Raw genomic sequence first — 18,941 nt, forward strand, 5'->3', positions numbered from 1 at the left:
GAATTATTTAATGTTATAAATGACTGCTTTTTAAAACGAAAGGTGACTCAAATTCTAGCCAAGAAACACACATTATGCTTTTTAAGATACCTACTTTAGCTTTATTGATGGGTACAGTTACTGCATAAACATGAGATTCTTCCCAAGTGTTTTGTTGTGTTGACCAATTCATATGCAATGGTATCCAGTCTCCTGGTGAATTTACTCTTAATATGTAAAATAACAGAAAAAGCTGACTGTGACGTAGAGCTGCAACTATTAGTCAATCAACAGATTAATCAACAATTTGGACAATCAATTAGTTTTTCTTTTTGGATCACTGTAAACTAAGCATCTTTGGGTTGGTCAGACATGGCAAGACATCTGAATACATCACCTTAAACTCTGGGAAACTGGGATGGACATTTTCTGATGTCTTATGGTCTAACATATAATCATTAGTTGCAGCCCCACTGTGAAGAATCATTGTCGGGGTACCAAGAATGAGACATGTTTTCATCACTGTTGAGGCAATTCAGGCTAAGGCCTTATAAAAGAGGTAGGCTTAGCAAGCAGTAAAAAAGACTTGTGTTACATTTTTAATGCATCAATGCTTTAACATGCTTTAATGTTCCAGATTGATCTTGAATATCACTTTAATTGACCTGTGGGGGATTAAATATTATGGCCAAGCCGCATTGCTGCCAAGTTTTTAATTAAATACAACGCAAATCATAATCTCACCCCACAAACCTTTTAACTATGAAAGTAGCTGCCATTTTGAAATTGTACTGAACAGAGATGTTTGCTAGCTGCAGTACTGGATGTGCTGTCCAACACTGTCATGAGCGACAGGTGAATGTCAGACTGGACAGAGTTCCTGTGACCTACATGATACAGTAGATGATTTCACAGCATTTCAGTAGCAGTGTGGATGAGCTTGTGCTTGGAGGGATGCTGCTACTCATTCACAAAAAACAAAGCCTAAAGGCAATCCCGAAAAAGCACTGACAAAATTCTCCAACTCAAGTTATATTAAACCATCAGTGTCAACAGATACAGTAGCTGGACTGCACATTGGCAAAACATCAATTTATATATGGTATGTAAATGAATCAAATATACAACTCTTCACATAGTCCCTTTAAAATGCACAGTTATAACAAAGGTTGACCCTGCTTGTATTAAATCCAGTCCGTTTCCAGTATCAAACTTAAACTATAAAACTATAAAAATGAGGGAGCGTATTTAGAATAATAGCAAAAGTGAAAACTCCCTTTAAAGTTCTGAGCTAACCACAGTGGTGTTGTCGACAAGGGCCAAATATGTTTGCTACTTAAGTATGGCTCACATTTCTTTACCTTCACTAACAGAGACAAATACCTTCTGAAATTACAACAAAGACACGGTGTAATATGAAATGATACAAATTCTGAAACTGTCATGGAAATGTGCTTCTTGTGATGGAAAGAAAAACACAAATAGAGAACCAAAGACTACACCTGGATTCAATTATTTGTTAGCAAATGATGTAACAAATAACTGGAGCCAAGTCAGTCGATGCCAAGAACATGCTGAAGACTTTCTAACATGTTCCTTCTAACACAACTGTTCAGCAAACCCTCGGATCATTTCTTGTGCCATGAATGCGAGGTTTATGATTTTGGTTTAGTGGCCATTTAATGCTCTGCTGCTTTGCGTCACTGTATTGTTCCCTCGGCTTCACTGACCAAATGGAAAAAAAAATAGCCCCTCCTCCTGTGGATCTTTCCATTCTGTTACTAAGGCAGCTGGATCAATGCCATGGCAACCTGGATGGCTAGATGTTGGGAGAAGATGAGTGTGTGGTTGCCGTCCTCTGCACCTCACTTTGTCAGGGACCAGATGTCTTGGGCAGGTCCTGGTTCTCAGCCAAGTGGAGCTTTTGTCTGAACACGGACACATTAAGGATTCACACAGAATGACTTTGAACTGAAAAACTGATTATGTAAATCCAGTGTGTGCACCCGGAGCGCTGGGTGACTCCCATAAATAAACATTCAATTAGGAAAGGATACATTGAGGTGCTGAGTTCCTCCAGCTGCGGGAACAAATGAACAAGAGGGGAATCATAAAATAGCAACAGCCAAAAATAGAAAATGAAGTGGCGGTACAAGGCGACTAATCACTAAATGTGATCATATTACACGACAGCCTGTTTGTGGCGGTTCATCGTCTGACTACATTGTTTACAAAAGCAAATGGTCAACTTCCTTTCTTATTCACACGAGGGAAAGTCACTTCAAAGCCCATCTGCTGTGAGGCGCAATTACCTACCGCTGCTACAGCTAACAAGTATTCCTGGCAGCAGTATCTGTCATGAGCTGATGGCTTGTTCTCACCTCTCACTCACACTCACACACACACACACACACACACACACACACAGAGAGAGCACTGCAACTTCCCCAGCATACCAGCCCCAAGCGTGGGTAACTAGGAGCCTCACAACATGCTAACAATAGAAACTCTTTCCAGGCATTCTTGGACTACACATGGTGCATAATATTTAACATTTAAACATACCAGAACTCAGCAAAGCATGCAGTAATGTTAACACTATACTGTATGATTAATCTATTGCACTATATTGTATTTTTATTTTATGTGCTTTACTTGAAGGTTTACAACTAAGAGTGAAAGGAAGGAAAAATACATTTGGTCCACACAATATACTTTAGGTCATTAACACTGCATACATAAATGCCTCTCCTGTGTGAAAGCATACTACAGTATTTCATTATCCCCCACATACAATGTTCATTATTCCAATATAACATTTTGTGGGTTGATAACTGAATTGGGGGGCTCCCATGACCCATTAATGTAATTCCTTCCAGGTTTTCTACTATATTGTCTTTAAATAAGGTAAATAAATGCTTTGGTTTTGGTCAGAGTTAAGGATAAAAACAAAACAACTGAATGCAATCAACGTGTGGCACAAGCTGGAAAATGCATTCTGATCGGCTGCTATGTACTGTGCATAATAATTAATACAGAATACACCACAACCCACAGAGAATCCACATCATTTCAGTGTTCTGTGTAAGTACTTTACTCCGTAGCCTCAGACGAGAAAACCTGTCTCACTCTACACTAAGGAACTGCTAACCTGCTAGAGGAGACTTTCAGTGGAGAGTTTTAACGTCACATGATGCTGTTTGGTGGCTTGTCGAGCATGGCAGAGACTAATGAAACACACTGATTTCTTAATTTAGGGGGCAGTTTTGGGAAGCAAAAAGTGGTATTCAAAGGCACTAAATATATAATATAACATTTCATACAGGTTTATGTGAAAACAGAGTTTGTCTCTTGCTTATGAAAAGAAAAACCCAGATGAGGATGACCTTGTGCCGCTGTGGTTTGTGCTTACATTACAGAGCAGGTGCTCCAGGTTGTGGTCAGAAGCACACTTCCTCTGGTCCTCTGAAAGCTCCTCTACGTGGCTGTCGAGGCTGAAGTGCAGTCGGGCTAGCTTCTCCTGCATCTCGCGCACATGCTCCAGCTGCTCAAAGGAGCACACCTTACCTAGAAATCAGATGAGTTCAACCAGGCAGCTGTTAACTTCTCTGAAGTGGCATCTCTTTTGGTTGCAAAGGGATTACAGCAAAGTCAAAAGTATTTCCATGGCAGCAGATTTGTAAAAATAGCACCACAGCTATTTGATTTCAGTGTGATTCAATTTAACAAAGACACTTTCAACTGGCTTTATCCTGAGCCTGAAACAGAATATCCCCTGGTGGCCTCTCTAATCAAGGTTGTCTTACCAAAAGCCTGTAGTTTGCCTGAGTGGAAGTCATTGAGGAGGTTGAGGAGGCCTCCCTCCATCTCTCTCACATCTGAGACATCTGTGAGAAAGGAGTGCTGCAGGGGGGAAGCCTGGACTACTTTGCTGGGCCCTGCTGGCTGTGGAGCCCGGGGCTTCTCCTTATGAGGCCTGAGGAAACATCATAGTCACACACACCATCACACGCAAAACAGTACAAAGTATCTCTTGTAAGCACCTGCCTCATCTATTTGTGCCATTCCTCGAATGGCTTTTGGCGAGCTTTAAAATATGAGTATGTAGCTTTCGTAGAAGAGAAGAGAGAAGTCTTCCTCTTACAATGAAAAGTTGAATTCAAAAGCAATATTAGCAGCTTCTGGTCAGTTGAACACACTCAGGGGTTTCACTGTTGCAGCATTTCTTAGGGTGATATAATCACATAACCAGTAGCTTATGAAGGCTAATGGCTTAGCATTTAAGCTCAATGCTAAAAAGTGGTTAGTAGTACCATTAAATAAATGGAGCTGTTCAGCACTTCACGTCACACTTTAAAGAACAATTCTGAGGTAATACACCACATATATGATCAAAGTTGACTTCCCCGTCATTGCAAAATGGTGACAGACAAAGAAAATCTGGTAGTTATTGATTATGATACTGATTCTGATTATATTCACTTACTATACTGCACACAGCACAGTATGTGATCTCTCACACTGTAATTTAGCCTGTTTGAAAATTAATGAGATGATGGAGGACAAACAACACAAAGAACATTTGCAGCAGTTGTTTATAACGACCGGAGTCTTCTGGAGGATTTTCCTGTTTATGGTGAGACACAAACCTGGTGGTCTTTGGTGGAGCTACGACGGCTGTGAAGACCTCTTTGGGCTGACCTGGTGCTCCTATGGACCTCTTAAACTTGCCTCTGTTCTTGGGGGAAGGTGGCTGCGGCAGGCCGAGAGAGAAGGTGGCACTTTTGCTGGCGGGCAGGACGGTGAGTTTGCGGGGGTTGATGGGGGGAGGAGGGGGCTGCGGAAGAGACACCTTGGGGCTCCGCTTCTTGCGTTTGTCTTCCATTACTACTTGTTTAGGTGGAGCTCTTTGGGGTACGATGGAGGGGGCACTGCCTGGCTGATGTACAGGACGTCCTGAAACAACAAAGGTAGGAAGTTGAAAACCAGCAGCCTTCCCCTCCCTGAGAAAGGGCTCTGTGGAAGATCCTGACTGCCAAAATTAGTGCTGCAGCTCAGGATTCTCTGCTCTGCAACAAAAAAAGAAAAAAACATTTAGTGATGCTTTCATTAGTTTAACAGCATTTTCAATAGTGCCTACCTGTCACAGACAAATCTAAGTCAGCAGAGTAAGATTTAAACATTTTAAAGTGACAGTGAGGAGGAGTATACCACTAATCTGCATCCGTAAATGGGATTTAGATTTATTCCAGGCAATGTTCTAGGGTTGTTTTTTTTTTTTCTTCATGATGATTCGCTGGTGCAAAAAGTAGGAGTGAAACAGCAGCCTAGAAAGATATTTTTAGATCAGCATCAAAGTGGAAAGACCTTGGAGAATATGTGTGAAGTGAAGGAGGACGTATTACTGTTTGGGGGACATTTTACAACCCAGCAAACCAATTATATGCTCTTCAAAATGTCAAAGAAACTCCAAGAAAGCTCCACCGCACTGCAGTGGGCTCTTTTACTACATGAATGGCTGGAGTGTACTGACATTGACTGAACTGCTGCACCAAGACGCAGAACTTCAGTGCTTTGAGCATACTGTATTTTACACAAATGGCTCTAATGTGTGTATATAGCTTTCAGACAAATGGCTGGAGGAGAAAATCAATATACTGCTTATGTGGTAGGATAGTGGAGTTTAAAGGTCTCACCCTTATGTATTGATTTATTATTTATTTAACCTCAGAAGTCATTTAGTGTAAAGCATTCACATTAAATAGCATTGCAACAAATACAAATATATAAATTTAAATGTATTACCGGACTTCTATTGGATTCTCGTTTGCTGTTCACTTATAAAATACTACATGTGGGCTCAGCGATATTAGTATCTTCAAACTATTACAGCAGTAGAGTAGTCGTGCATTATTACATTAAGAGAGCGAGTGAGTGCATTAGTGTCATTATGATCTCGGTACAGGGCCTAAATAATGCTTTATTCCATTACAATGGATGAAATCACTGTTATAATGTTATCTCCCAAACACTGCGCCAGCCTCCGTTCAAAGTACAATCCAAAGATGGCCACTACAGTGATACACAACGGCAACTTTATACGCTGAAATCCTTCACTGGGATTAAACCGACAGTGTAGAGAAGCCCTATTTAATGACAGTATCCGGACAGCAGTTTGTTCCACCAGGTTTGTTAAATTCAGCGTGAGAGACGACGCGTAAACAGATTTCTCGCCCACGAATGACAACAAATAAGACTTACCGAATCAATAACGCACCAGAGAGCAAACCGGCTGCTGGACACACCGTCACATTTCTCCTCCTGCCAGAGACGCGTACGTACACTGCACATGAATTGGCCTTTGTAAAGCACGGTGAGGTTGAATTATCTCTGCAGCACCGGAGCTAAATACTGCTGAAATGTAGCGCGCGGCATCGATGCGCTCGGCTCGTGCGAAGCTGCTGTTGTCTTTATCCTTCTTAAAGGGCCAGTGCGCCCCGCTGTGCGCCCCGCTGTGCGCCGGCAGAGGAGCGGCCCTGCAGGCTCACTGTTCACTCTGTCATACAGGTGCAGAGAACAGGATGCTGTGTACTGCTGAACACTCGTCAGCTCATTGCATGGAACCTACTTATATCCGCTGTTTGCAGCCTGAAGGCGTTCAGAGCCACTCTGGACCTGAACATACCACAGACAGGCCACACGGGGACGCCAATGTTCTCCATCTTTCTTTCCGATCCTCATCCCTGTTATTGTCAGTCACTACCATTTTACACACATTTTGGATAGATGTGTTTATATACGCTATATATACGAAAAACTTTTCTCTTTGATCACACATTTTCCTCAAAGGTCAAGCACATATTTAGAGTAAGGAAAAACTCATCTTAAAATGACTGAACTTGAATTTAGAAACTTGATTTTAAGTATTTAAGAACAAACATCAAACCCCTTAAATACAGTTAGATGGGTTTCAAAGTAAAGTACTCCAATGGTATACATTTAGTGTTAATAAAATTCAAATCCTTACAGCCTTTCTTTGCTTCCATGTAAATACAAAATAGCTGGTAAAAACGAGTTAAATATTGTGCAACATAATAAACTTTCCAGCAATGAAGAGTCAATTAATGCACATTCTAACTGTACAAAGTTTACTTTATGAAACAGAGGCCTCTTGTGGTCAGGATAAATAAAACCCAAGCAAACATTTATAGGTAATACAAAAATATTTCTTTTTATTATGGCAGATCAGAACAAAAACGTGACACAAAATGCAGTTTGTAGAAAAAATACAGAGCTTTTAGGCATGTTTGTGTTGTTCCAAAGTGAATGCAACCACTAATAACTCGAAGTCTAGCTGACTTTCTGGTCTGATGAGCTGTTTGAGTACGAGTATGCCTTTCCTAGGACTATTCTGTCTCTGAGAAGCTTGAAGAAGGCGTAATAGTTGCTGAAGAGGATCAGAGCCAGTGATATCGTCTGATGCCACTTTTCTGAACATATCAACGAGTAGAGCTGGTAGAATATCATGGCACCTTCCAGGATGATGAGTATGTTCAATATTCGTAAGGGCTTGTTGAAAAAGAACTAGGGGAAGGAAAGAGACAGGATGTCATATTAGTATTTTACAAAATAGGTTATGTCAGTACAGACTATGAGTACTCCGTAGTCTGCTGTTGCTCATTCAGAAATACTCACATAGAAGCGGTAATGGGACACATCTGATGGAACTGCAACATTATAGTGACCCATAGCCTTGTACACATTCTTATTATGTTTGACCAGAACCCCCTGTGGCCACATGTATTCCTCTGTCCATCTGCGCAAAGAGAGACAGCGGGAGTGAGTTTAGGATCGGACTCCAATGTACCTAAAGCTCAGTAATAAAGCATGAGCGGTACATACATGTGCTGAAGGACGTTGGAGCAGAGCGAGGGGTCTACTTTCTGCCAGCAGCCCAAGTGAGCTGCAGCTTTGTGAAGCAGGTCACAGTATCGAGGTGGCAACAAGTGCCTCATGAGGATGACGGACGTACTGACTGACACCAGGATGAACAGCTCACAAGACCAGCGCTTGTCCACGTACTGTGTACTCTGCAGGAAAATATACAGGAAGAAAAATATTAAGACTCTGAGAAGCGTTATTGAAGCATAATAATGATGAAGTTAATCTTTAAAAAGTCCAACTGTTTTCACCTTGACAAACCAGACTGGTACAAAAGCAACATAGTAAGCACTGAGCATCGAGCTGACCAGCACTTCCTTCATCCTCCAGTTGAAGTCCATCTTCAGGTACTCCACCTCCTTGCGGATGAGATCCGGGGAGAGGCAGCAGGCGTGAGTTGGCATGGCCTGGACACCGTACAGCTGGCTGGTGTGCTGCTTCCACGTCTCCTTGAGCACAGTCAAGTAGTCCCTGCCTCGGCCCACGCTGCCCACCTCCTTGGAGCCGATGCTGGCGATGGGGGAGAGCGGACCTGCTCGCCGGAAGTCGCAGCTAAGCCGGAAGAATGGAATATACATCCCAAATCTGCGGAAAAAAACAACACTTACAATTAACTTTTACAATACCTAAAGCAAAGCTTCAGCTCTGCCAGGATAGTTGAGTGAATATTGTCAAACTGTATATAAACATTTATGACAAAACAGTCTGCACTGATAAAAAAAATAATTAATTAAAAATCTAGTTAACTATGGCTCCAAAATGAAGGTAGATGTCATGTAAATGTTAGCCTATTTTGCATTCATGTTAAAGTTGACCACCTTCAACACATCACTGCCAGTCAACTGGTTGCTGGGGGATGGAGTAATGTCACCCATAGTGAAGAGGTTTGCAAACACAGACGCTATGGATAACTATATGATCCTGTATGTTGTTTGCATTCTTATTGCAGGCCAGCACTGCATTCAAGCTCCATTTCAACCTGCATTAAGTTATTAATATTTAATAAACCCAATGTTTCAATTTAGGCTCTTCACTATAATGCTTAAGATACAACAAATGGATGATCTGAATGATCCCTTCTGTCAATCAAATTTTGGTATACACAAGTTGTTTCAAACACATTTGATATGCAGCAACAGCAGAGCTAAAAATAGATGGAGAAAATATGAAAACAAACACACTAGCAGGAACTAAAACAACTAAAGCTGCATAACACAAACTATGAAATACAGGCAATATGCATCAGGACTTCATAATGTGTGTGGACAACATGGAAGCAACAAAAACATTTTCTAAATGGACTTGTTGGAGGAAATATGGAGGAGTAAGTGTCCATTAGACAAGCACAGATTATGGCATCGCTTTTACCAAGAGAGTAAGTGGAAGGAGCCTGTGGTTTCCCTTCAGCTATTAGGTGAGAAACTAGCTCACATTCAGGCCTAATTCCTGGGCGACAACTGCTGCCCAGACCCAAATTCCCTGAATAACAGTGTGTGTATCTGCTATGGATACAACCATGTTTCTTCCTGTGGATACTCACGGGTAGCAGAGGAAGAGCAGGCTGAGGACAGAATAGGTTCTGAAGAGGTAAATGAGGGAGCGGCACAGGCTCCAACCTGTCAGCGTTAGCACAGCGAACCGAGCCATCACTAGAAAGATTGAATGAGGGAAGGATAGTTTCCCACTCTGTGACGCCTGGGGGAGAGGAGAGGGAGACAGAATAGTCAAATTCATTAATATAAATTTTGCCATTGCACTTTTATTCAACATGGAAACACAATTATAAATGTATGAGAGAAAAAAAGCACAGCAAAAAATGGAGTAAACATCACTTTTATAACCCTTCTGAAGAGTTCCACTATCTGTGCCTTAAATCCTGCTTTTGTTTTTCACCCCTACACAGTACTATGACTATTTCATAGTCGGATGTATACAAACACAGATCATGGACAAAGGCTCAATTCTGTTAAGGTAAAAATAGAATTCTTACCTCTTTAACAATTGCTGCAATTAACCTCCTTGCCAGTATGATGATTGTGAACACCAGCATGTTATAATCAATGAGGTGAAAGTTCTGTTAATAAAAATAGTGATTCCGGATTATTGTTCCCGCCACACCAAGCACCTACTGCAGCAAAATATGCAAATTTCACAACAACAGAGATACAGATACAGTAACCGATGGCAGCCTAGTAACACCTGATCACCAAAATAAACACATCAGTCAATAGCTGCCCCACTGAGTGCTCACCAGTGATGTGTGTGACGGAGGGTGTGAGGGAGGGTACCACCACACAGTCTTGTAGATGTTGACATAATGAACAAAGAGGGCAACGAGGTGGCAAAAGAAAAGGTGGAGCTCAAACAGCACGTTACGATCCACAGATAACTCCGGGATCTTACAGTGCTTCAGAGGAACCACTGTCTGCGCAGCCAGCGGGGGGCTGGACATGCATGTTCCCGAACCATTCCTGCAGACACAAACAGAGCCTTTTATTGTATAGTGTAATGTAGGACAACTGGAGTATGACACACCCATCTCAGAAAATCCTCCCCAACCGTGAGACTGCAATGTTGATCTCCTTTCTCTCGCAGTGTGTGTTTAGCAGGGGTATATCAGACCTACCTCGTGCGAGATCGCACCCCTGTGACTGGGGAGCTGGTGGAGTGGTTGCCATTGCTGACCGAGCCCGGTTCGCTGCTCAGTGGAGGTCTGCAGTACGTGGTACGGTTCGCCCCTCTCCTTCCACCAGCCATCGCAGACACACCCAGGGCTCACTTCTGCCAGCTACGTGTCTAGTCTTATGACTTCTGTCCTTGTACCTGTTCACAACAAGAGAGCTGGTCAGTCACACTGGATTGGGAAGGCTGATCTTGAATAACCAGCACACGTTTAATAATAATCACTGAGCAAGAGGTCTAAATCATTTAAATCAGTCTGTGATCATGTATCACGTAGGATATAATTGGCCCAGCATCAATCTGCAGCTGGTAATGACATTATATCTTGGTCAGTGATTGGATTAGACACAGGGCTGATAATGAAAGGAGTGGCGCGCACAGTCAAAACAAACAAACATTATCTGTGCGAGCTTGACATTTTACTGCCAATCAAAACCCGATGCGACGCCAAATACATCAAACCCCCTGGAAAAGTTCTCCCTCATAAATATTCATCACTTACAGCTCGCGTTAAACAGGTTCGTTCCTAGCTGCATAACATCCCTTAATATGGTGCAAGTTTTGCGGAAGCTGGCAGTACAAGCTAGCTTAGTAGCTACATCCTTTGCTGCTCTTCCCGGGTCAAATAGCTCACAAGAGCCGTTTCTAACCGAGTCATGAGGCTGAAGGCGAAAACAACGTGGATCTATACAATGAGCGACGTGCTCCAGTCTGTCCGCCAAGACCATGCTGCATTAAATACAAAGATTGAGGCCTAGGCTAACTGTATCTCTGGCTAGCTAGCTCGCTAGCTTTCAACCAACCTACTAAACAGGCTAGACAAGAAAACACAAGCTCACCAGTCTGCTGTCTGCGTCAGATGCTGCTACGGTGCATAGAGAACAAGCTAAGCGCAATACATTTTCAGAATATTTACTGAAATACTGGCGTGTTTTTCTTTGAAACCAGCGGAGACAGTCATTGTTGATGTGAAAGTAGCTGCTGGTAGCTGGGGGCGCGGATATGTTAGCGACCTGTGGGAGGAGAGTCCTTTAAAGGGACATTCCGCAGATATTCACAAGGAAGGGGAAGCAATGTGTTTTATGATAGATAATATACTTACATGTGTTTTTTTATCCTTTGTAACACAACCGCAGGGTCATAACAGTGACTTAGGCAGTTGTATCTGTATATGCTGTCTGTGTTTATACAGTTCTGCTTGTAGTGTATCATAAAATGGGTGTCATAAGTGTTTCATTCATTATTTTTATGTTTTTATGCTTGAATTTAGCTCATAGAATATGACTTCACAAATGTGTAAACTGGGATAAGGCATGTAGAAATACATGTTTTCCCTCCAATACAAAGTGGTGGCATTAGAAATCAATAAATTGTTTTTATTTCCAAATCTTTAGACATTATCACTTTATCCAAAATGTGCTCATAACATTAATTTCTTTTTAATGTTCAAATTAATGTGTTTCATTTGACACCAAACTGAGGTGGAAAGGCATTTCCCCTCTAGGTCTGCCCTCAGCTTTAAATATCTAATCCCCTGAGGAGGTGCAGTATCAAGTGTAATATTTGGCATGGTCTGTTATAAAACCTCATCTCACAGCTCATCTGTGTGGATCTATTAATTAGATTAATTGCACAGACTGTAAAACTGCTTCTTCTGGGTCTTCAAATCAAATCATTTTATACACAGGGCTAAAGTAAGTTTGTCTTACTTCTTATGACGAGTGACAGAATTAACTCAGAAAGCCAACTTTTAGTAAAGTATAGTAAAAATGTTTAACATGCATATACATAAACCCTATCTAATACTAGACTAATACGAACAATGCACTGTCGGTGACCCATCACGTGTAAAGACAGACTTATTATATATCTTAAAGAATGAAAACACATTTTACATTAAAAAATCCTTTATTTTTTTCATAAAAAAAAGCAGATAAAAATGGCATAGGTGTAAAATTATTGTAAATCTGGACACATTCAATACATTTTTTTAAAAACGTACTCAATATCTCAGAAGAACAGAGCACTTTCTTAGTGGTGACAGAAAGCTCCCTCTTCACTTTAAAAAAAAAAGAAAAAAGACAAATACTAACCCCATGAGGGATTAGTATTGACAAAGCAGCCATCAGTCTCAGAGACGCTGCAAGACCTCTGCTCTTTCCAGCGACTTTCAATGGACCTGTTAAAGACAGAAAATGTTTAATTATCCTAAGTCAAGGCCAACGCATGTCTGCAATTTCCTCTCAACTGACCTTAAATGCCCGGTATGCTGGAATTCAATGTGTCAACTGCACCTACACAGTTCTCTGACAACCTATAAAAGAGAAACAGAAATGAGATCTTGGACACACCAGTGCCTACATGCACACAGTGGACAACACACATGCAACACTAACTTTATTCTACAAAAGTATCATGCAACTCAAGCTGAAGGGTTTTTGTCCACCAATGGGATGTTTTTAACGCTTTGAGTGCAACTAGTAATTTTCATTAATCTACATTCTACAGAAATTATCAAGATGGAAATTGCTTGTATTGGGTGAAATGATGGACCATTATTGGTTTTATTTGAGCAAGAGTTGCATCACAACCATTTCTGATTGTTTTGTACGGCTTATTTTGCTCGGAATAACTACAGATAGCATAATTTTGTACTTCAATGTTTTTGATATGTTTTGGATGACTTGCATTACTTGATGTTTTGCACAGAAAACAAAACAAAAATCTAACAAATGAGTGTTGGGGTTAGTTTTACCTTCTTGTGGCGATCTTTAGGCTTTTAGAATCCTCTCCTCTGCGATTTTTTTCTTTTATAAAAACCAGCCAGCATGACTTTGCATCAAAGTCAAGTAAGATCCCTGCAAGCTTGATTTGAAATACTGTTGAAATTCAGTTATTTCAAGTGGCTGAAGATACATTGCTCTCTTGAGAGCTTGAATATGATAGATGCACTAACTAAAGGTTAATGACAATACATGGTCAAGCACTATTATCACTTTCAAGTCATACATGTATTTGGCAGCACATTACCTCAAGGAATGATGAGCTTTATTTGTTTTTGAAGGTGACATTACAAGTGTAATTTAGATAAGTTTTGAAAACAGACGAGGAGGATAAGCTCATTGTCAAAACACTGCTTTTGTTTTTTGTCAGGCTGACGTATATACATACAGCGTATTCAGCGTTGAGAAACCACTGAGGACCACTTTCACAAACTGAAGGCATTCCTTTGGTACAACAAAGGCAAAATACCATGTTTAGATTGATTAAAAAGAAACTAGAAACTTTATTGAAACACGCACTGCAGAAAAACATTTGGGGATATATTTAGTATCCTATTTAGCCAAAAGGTACACAAGCATTATGCATTTTGGAGACGACACGGCTTAAAGCATACACAGTTGTCCTAAGGTTATGTACAAAATATTGAGTTGGCTGCAGCCTTTCTTACACACAGTAAGGATTGTTAATCCTTCAAGCTTTACAAGAATTAGTCGATCATAAGCGATAATTTTGCAAGAAGTAGTACGACAGATCATAATATACCAATTGTCATGGGTGGCAAAAATAGAAGCATTTTTCTTTGTCAAATGGATTTCAATTGTATTTTAGGAGATTCTATAACTTCACACAAGACTAGATTTGTATTGTAGTATAAGCAAATATAGGATGAGACTTTTGTTTTTAATCAAAACGGCTAAGGGCTGTATTTGAGCTTGCAACTAAATCTATCCTGGTTATAGTAAAGTTACATTGAGGCATTATGAATAATTTTTGTCCAGTCATGAAGGACTTTTAAAAATGCAGCCTACGTGAGAGGAGTTTATCGCCACAATCACATTTTGTTCAGGAACAATTAACTGAAACGATAACCATCAAATATCACTAAAATGTCACTCTTGTTCCTTTGTTAGGTTTATGTCACTAGGACCTTAACTGCCAACTACGCAACTGAAACAAACATCGAATGGAAACAGGTAAACTATAAAAAAAACCCTGCGTTCACGTTTCTCCTCTGTCACTCTATGATACATCCAACAAAACGTCTCTACGGAGTTTTAAAAAAACAAGAAAAATAAAATAAACCATAAAAAAAAGGGAGCAAACGAGAGGGAAATTACTTTTGAAAAGTTCAGAGAGTTACAATCTGAGACAGTTGCCATAGCAACTCTCTACCAGTAGCCGCTCAGTATCTTCCATATGGATGATCTCTGTACGATCCCTTTGACTGCCTGGACATCGGGGTTTTGCCTCCAGCCCCGGAGTTGGACCATGAGTTGTCCCAGTCGTCTTGAGCTACAAGGACAAAAAGAAACTTCAGTTAGCATTCTGAGTGAGACAGACAGGAGGTCCAATGAGGTCCTCAGTGGGTGTGCGCGCACTACGTGGCTAGACGAAAATGGATGTACATTTTTTTATACACTTACCATAAGGCTCATATGATGCTTCCTGTGCCTCTCCGTGTCCGTAGTCATAATATTCAGTATCCCTGAGGGTAGTTAAAACAAGTGTGAATATAGTACTCCAATTGTTAAATAGGCAGACGAAATCACTCAAATTAATTTTGACTTACGCGGGTGCAGATTGCTGACTATAGTAACTGTCATATCCCTCATAGGCAGGCTCTGCATAGGATTCTTCATATGGAGGCTAGAAGGAAAACAAATTAATGGTCATGTAATGTTAAAGTCAGTCAAAACTACTGTGACAAAAAAAACCCACACTGCACCCAAAAGAAATCACATTTATGAAGGGACAATTCCTGTGAAATGAAGAAACCAGAACTTAAACTTACATAGTCCTCATAACCATCAGATTTGGGCTGTGACGCTGAAGGAGGACCCTGGTGTTGCTGGTGAGACATGGCTGAAGAGGGAAGCATCCTCGGAGCCCCTGCTGCAGGTGGTCTAGAGCGTGGAGCCGAGCCTCCTCTACTAGGAGCAGATGGTGGTCCACCCCGACCAGATGGTGCGCCCCTCGGAGCGTTGCCCCTTCCTAGTCCTCCCCGTGGAGCTCCACCGCGCATTGCTCCTCGAGGGCCCCCACGTGGCATTCCTCGCCCCCTGTGGAAAGTTAGCCAGGTTGTTAAATGTGATCAAACAAAGAACTGATCATGAACAAAGAACGAGCAAGACACACTGCACTGCATAAAACAGTGGGTCAGCTGGGTGAGCATTACACTACATGGTTCCAGTGCCACAGTGCACGTGTGGTTAATAATAGTTAATAAGCAGTGTGTGGTCAGATTAACGTGCTATGGTTGAAGTTAAGGCTTAGTGTCTTCATGAATCAGCCTCTTACCTTGGTCCTCCAGCACCAGGTGGCCCACCTCTGCCCCTTCCCAGGTGACCACCTCGCCCCCTGCCTGAACCATCCTGGGATCCATTCAAGAAGTGGGGATCCATGTATGGGTCATGCTCACCAGGTTCCTACAGGCGAATCAAAAACACTCAATAATGCATGGCAGTCTCCTGGAATAGCCAGAGAATACGTTTTTATAATATTATTATAAGTACACAAGAAGTTCTGTTAACACATACCGGGATAAGGAACTTCTTGACCTCCTCCATGGCGTGGGCCATGCGCAGATAGGCTTCGGGTATGGGTGCCATCACCTCGATGAACACATGTAGCTCCATGGCCAGGTGAGCATATTTGGCCTCACCGCCCTTCCTCAGCTCTTCCTCCTAATGACGACATTCAATGCAAATTAACATCCGACCGCCACAGGGACAATAAGGGGTAACGTCATATGAACAGTGCAGCCCGGCAGAACTACAAACCTTATTCTTGTCCCTCATGGATCCTTTACCCAGAACTGAAATCTTGGCACCAGTCTCTTCCTGGAGTCTCTTGATTGTGCTGCCCTGAGGTCCCAAAAGCTTACCAACAAAGTTGACCTGTAGGAAACATTTGAGAGAAATATCAGTATTGTATTACTTACTACCATTACAGAGTGTAGCTAAATGTGATAGCAGGATTAAGTGCAGCCTGAACCGACATGAAATCAGGTTATGGTCGTCACATTGAGCACAAAAACTCTGTTCTCGACTCCACTGTAGTTGCCACATCCCCCTCGTCATGAACTGCCTTTTCAGACTGCTGAAAACCGTTCATGCAGAAGCAATCTCAGAAGGGCACTGGGTGCATAAACACTAACTCTGGGACAGCGGAGCTAACAGAAGAGGGGGCTGCTCCAATGAGATACACAGGATTACTCGGACATGTACCACACGCTTGAGCAAATGGTGTTCGGATTCAAAAGGCTCATGTTAACATTTGAAATAAACAGGGTGTAAAAATGCAACGGCCTTAATGAAATGTCCCACCGGGCCCATTTAACAGTCACTAAATACATCCGACTGATCGGCCTGCTCAACCGAGGCCCCTGGGGACAACAGCAGGTGGTCAACAGACAGCAGTCATGTGCTGAATGAGAAAGAAAGAAAGAAAGAAAGAGCTTACCCGGGGGTACTGCTTGGTAGGAATGAGTACTCGCTCTTTGAGTTTGAGATTCTTGGTCGCAAATAGGTCCAGATACGTTTCCTTCTCTGGCTCTTTCTTAGTTTCACCTTTCTGGATCCTCTCGATCTCTGCAGGCAAGAAAAGGGAAGAAAATGTAAACATGTGGCATTCACAGATGCATTGACCAACGAGTTAAAATGCATTGAAATGGATTTGCAATTTTTGCCAAAACAGATCTTATCTGGTGTGACTCTCTGAACGTACACCAGTGGAAACAAAGCCTCTTTATGCTCTACTGCTCACTGAATATCACGCTATCGGGATTCTTATCTACCAATCTCTCTGCGTATCTTTAATGCCTCTAATGCAACACACTTTTATTGCATTTGTGTATTAAACGTGCAATTTTAAAAGCGTCTGGTAAAACAATAATTATTGAAGTTAATTGACTGAACTGTGGTATTAACGTCCCCAAACGCACCAACGGCTCAACCAGACTGACTCTTGCATACAAATAAACATTTACGACATCTTCTCGAATAGGTGGTCTGCGTAATAAATGTAACTCATTTTTCAATCAGACGATTTGCCCCAGATCGCTACCAACCACGTGTTCCTGTGCACCATTGTTCAGGCCTCAGTCTGCCGCTGTGGGCGCTAGGCCCCGCGCCCTGCTACCCTCAGCTAGCCTCTGGTAGCATCCACAAACTAGAAGCGGGTCACGTTATTACCTGCAGAAATAAGTTTCATGGCGTGCGTGAACGACGAATCCAAGCTGTCCTTTTCAGCCAGGAGCTCCGGGAGGTATTTAGTGTCTTCCATTTTGATTTTCTCCGGCGCTGGGGTTGAATCAATGGCGGACTCAGATTTGGTCGTTAGCATTCGCTCGTTTTTATAATCCACCAGCGCGGATAGATTCTCGGACGACGCGTTGCTAGGCTCCTTCGCTTCTCTTGACTCGAGACTGCAGCTGCGTAGGTAACGGCAGTGTCCGGTTGTGTCGTTAACGGTCAGGTTACTAAGCCCCCCCGGTACCTTTCCGTTACAAGTCGTCTTGCTCTCTTCAATGGACAAAGGAGGAATGGCGCAGCTGCATTTGAGGCTGCTGCTGCTGCTGCTGGGAGGCAGTGACGTCACCGCCGAGAGAGACGGGAGGGAAGGGTAAATGTCTTATTTTAAATGAGGACAAATTCATCGCTTTAATCCGTCAATAAAAAATTATTTTCATTTATTTTTTATTTATTTTATTTGTTTTATTTTGCTCTTGCCCCCCATTCTTGTTCTTTTGGGATATTTGTGCTTTTATTCCCCAGTATATTGTTTCTGATTTTTCCCTTTTATATGAGAATTTAGTGTTTGTTTTTTTTCCCCTACCCCTCTACCAAAAGAAATCAGTATTATATCATCAATTTATTAGATCCTTCTGCAAAATTCCACATACACAAATCAAAATTATCCTATTATAAACAATCTTTTTTTTAGTTTTGAAAGTGAAGTCAAACAATATATTAAATTATGACCATACTGTTAAATAAGAAAGCAATCAAAAGTTTACGTTTATTTATCTTGTATAATTTTTTTAAAGTAATGTATGATTTCTGTCTGTCCCCTGGCATTGTTTGCAAATAAAGTTTCTTCCCAGGATTAAGTGTGCCACTTTCTTAACATACACAGTTATAGTGATAGTATCCAACACTATCGCATTGGTATATGATAAGAATGATTTATTACTTGTGCCTAAGTCTGTTTCTTCATTTTCTGTATTAAACATGTATTTGCCTCATGCATCTACCTGACAACACAATAGACACACAACCACTGTGTGTGTATGTGTGTGTGTGTCTATTGTATTGAATTTTACCCCCCCTTCCATT

The 18,941-nt window shown here is 41.5% G+C and overlaps 3 protein-coding genes across 6 annotated transcripts; all 3 read right to left on the bottom strand.

The window, feature by feature from the left end:
• Window positions 1-62: 62 nt before the first annotated feature.
• On the bottom strand, window positions 63-6,525 carry ccdc28b (coiled-coil domain containing 28B). Of its 3 annotated transcripts, none has more exons than XM_035673928.1 (6): window positions 6,257-6,525; window positions 4,629-4,935; window positions 3,786-3,955; window positions 3,392-3,546; window positions 2,037-2,059; window positions 63-1,907 (listed from the first exon to the last, which is right to left on the bottom strand). In XM_035673928.1, the coding sequence occupies exons 2-6, from the start codon at window positions 4,862-4,864 to the stop codon at window positions 1,853-1,855; spliced, it is 639 nt and encodes a 212-aa protein (XP_035529821.1). In that variant the 5' UTR covers window positions 4,865-4,935; window positions 6,257-6,525; the 3' UTR covers window positions 63-1,852. The 3 variants fall into 3 exon arrangements, with proteins under 3 accessions (XP_035529821.1, XP_035529819.1, XP_035529820.1); XM_035673926.1 differs by having other exon boundaries at window positions 4,629-5,048; window positions 6,241-6,524; XM_035673927.1 differs by having other exon boundaries at window positions 6,241-6,523.
• Window positions 6,526-7,187: 662 nt separating this feature from the next.
• tmem39b (transmembrane protein 39B) lies at window positions 7,188-11,618 on the bottom strand. Of its 2 annotated transcripts, none has more exons than XM_035673913.1 (9): window positions 11,442-11,618; window positions 10,547-10,743; window positions 10,172-10,391; window positions 9,911-9,994; window positions 9,461-9,615; window positions 8,172-8,505; window positions 7,882-8,069; window positions 7,675-7,795; window positions 7,188-7,563 (listed from the first exon to the last, which is right to left on the bottom strand). In XM_035673913.1, exons 2-9 carry the CDS (start codon window positions 10,675-10,677, stop codon window positions 7,330-7,332), a joined length of 1,467 nt encoding a protein of 488 aa, XP_035529806.1. In that variant the 5' UTR covers window positions 10,678-10,743; window positions 11,442-11,618; the 3' UTR covers window positions 7,188-7,329. The 2 variants fall into 2 exon arrangements, with proteins under 2 accessions (XP_035529806.1, XP_035529807.1); XM_035673914.1 differs by having other exon boundaries at window positions 11,519-11,614.
• Window positions 11,619-13,633: 2,015 nt separating this feature from the next.
• LOC118337073 (KH domain-containing, RNA-binding, signal transduction-associated protein 1-like) lies at window positions 13,634-18,189 on the bottom strand. Its single transcript, XM_035673918.1, has 9 exons — window positions 17,799-18,189; window positions 17,068-17,195; window positions 16,386-16,502; window positions 16,143-16,289; window positions 15,904-16,031; window positions 15,398-15,665; window positions 15,176-15,252; window positions 15,030-15,091; window positions 13,634-14,898 (listed from the first exon to the last, which is right to left on the bottom strand). The coding sequence occupies exons 1-9, from the start codon at window positions 17,947-17,949 to the stop codon at window positions 14,789-14,791; spliced, it is 1,188 nt and encodes a 395-aa protein (XP_035529811.1). The 5' UTR covers window positions 17,950-18,189; the 3' UTR covers window positions 13,634-14,788.
• Between the last annotated feature and the right edge of the window lie 752 nt (window positions 18,190-18,941).

The sequence above is a fragment of the Morone saxatilis genome, unplaced genomic scaffold, assembly GCF_004916995.1.
Source record: "Morone saxatilis isolate NCDOM2014 unplaced genomic scaffold, NCSU_SB_2.0 Contig3, whole genome shotgun sequence".
In the NCBI taxonomy this organism is placed as follows: Eukaryota; Metazoa; Chordata; class Actinopteri; family Moronidae; genus Morone; species Morone saxatilis.

Excerpts from the sequence above, each read along its gene's own strand:
- ccdc28b (XM_035673928.1), bottom strand. The coding sequence starts at position 4,864 with ATGGAAGACAAACGCAAGAAGCGGAGCCCCAAGGTGTCTCTTCCGCAG. Across the intron at positions 2,060-3,391 it reads TGGAGCACCTGCTCTGTAAT|CTGGAGGAACTCAGCACCTC; the intron begins GTAAGCACAAAC and ends TTGTTCCCGCAG. Across the intron at positions 1,908-2,036 it reads GAGGAACTCAGCACCTCAAT|ACAAAAGCTCCACTTGGCTG; the intron begins GTATCCTTTCCT and ends GTCCGTGTTCAG.
- tmem39b (XM_035673913.1), bottom strand. The coding sequence starts at position 10,677 with ATGGCTGGTGGAAGGAGAGGGGCGAACCGTACCACGTACTGCAGACCT. Across the intron at positions 10,392-10,546 it reads GGGGTGCGATCTCGCACGAG|GAATGGTTCGGGAACATGCA; the intron begins GTAGGTCTGATA and ends TTGTGTCTGCAG. Across the intron at positions 7,796-7,881 it reads TCCAACGTCCTTCAGCACAT|ATGGACAGAGGAATACATGT; the intron begins GTATGTACCGCT and ends CTCTTTGCGCAG.
- LOC118337073 (XM_035673918.1), bottom strand. The coding sequence starts at position 17,949 with ATGCTAACGACCAAATCTGAGTCCGCCATTGATTCAACCCCAGCGCCG. Across the intron at positions 16,503-17,067 it reads CTACCAAGCAGTACCCCCGG|GTCAACTTTGTTGGTAAGCT; the intron begins GTAAGCTCTTTC and ends TGTTTCCTACAG. Across the intron at positions 14,899-15,029 it reads AGCATCATATGAGCCTTATG|CTCAAGACGACTGGGACAAC; the intron begins GTAAGTGTATAA and ends TTGTCCTTGTAG.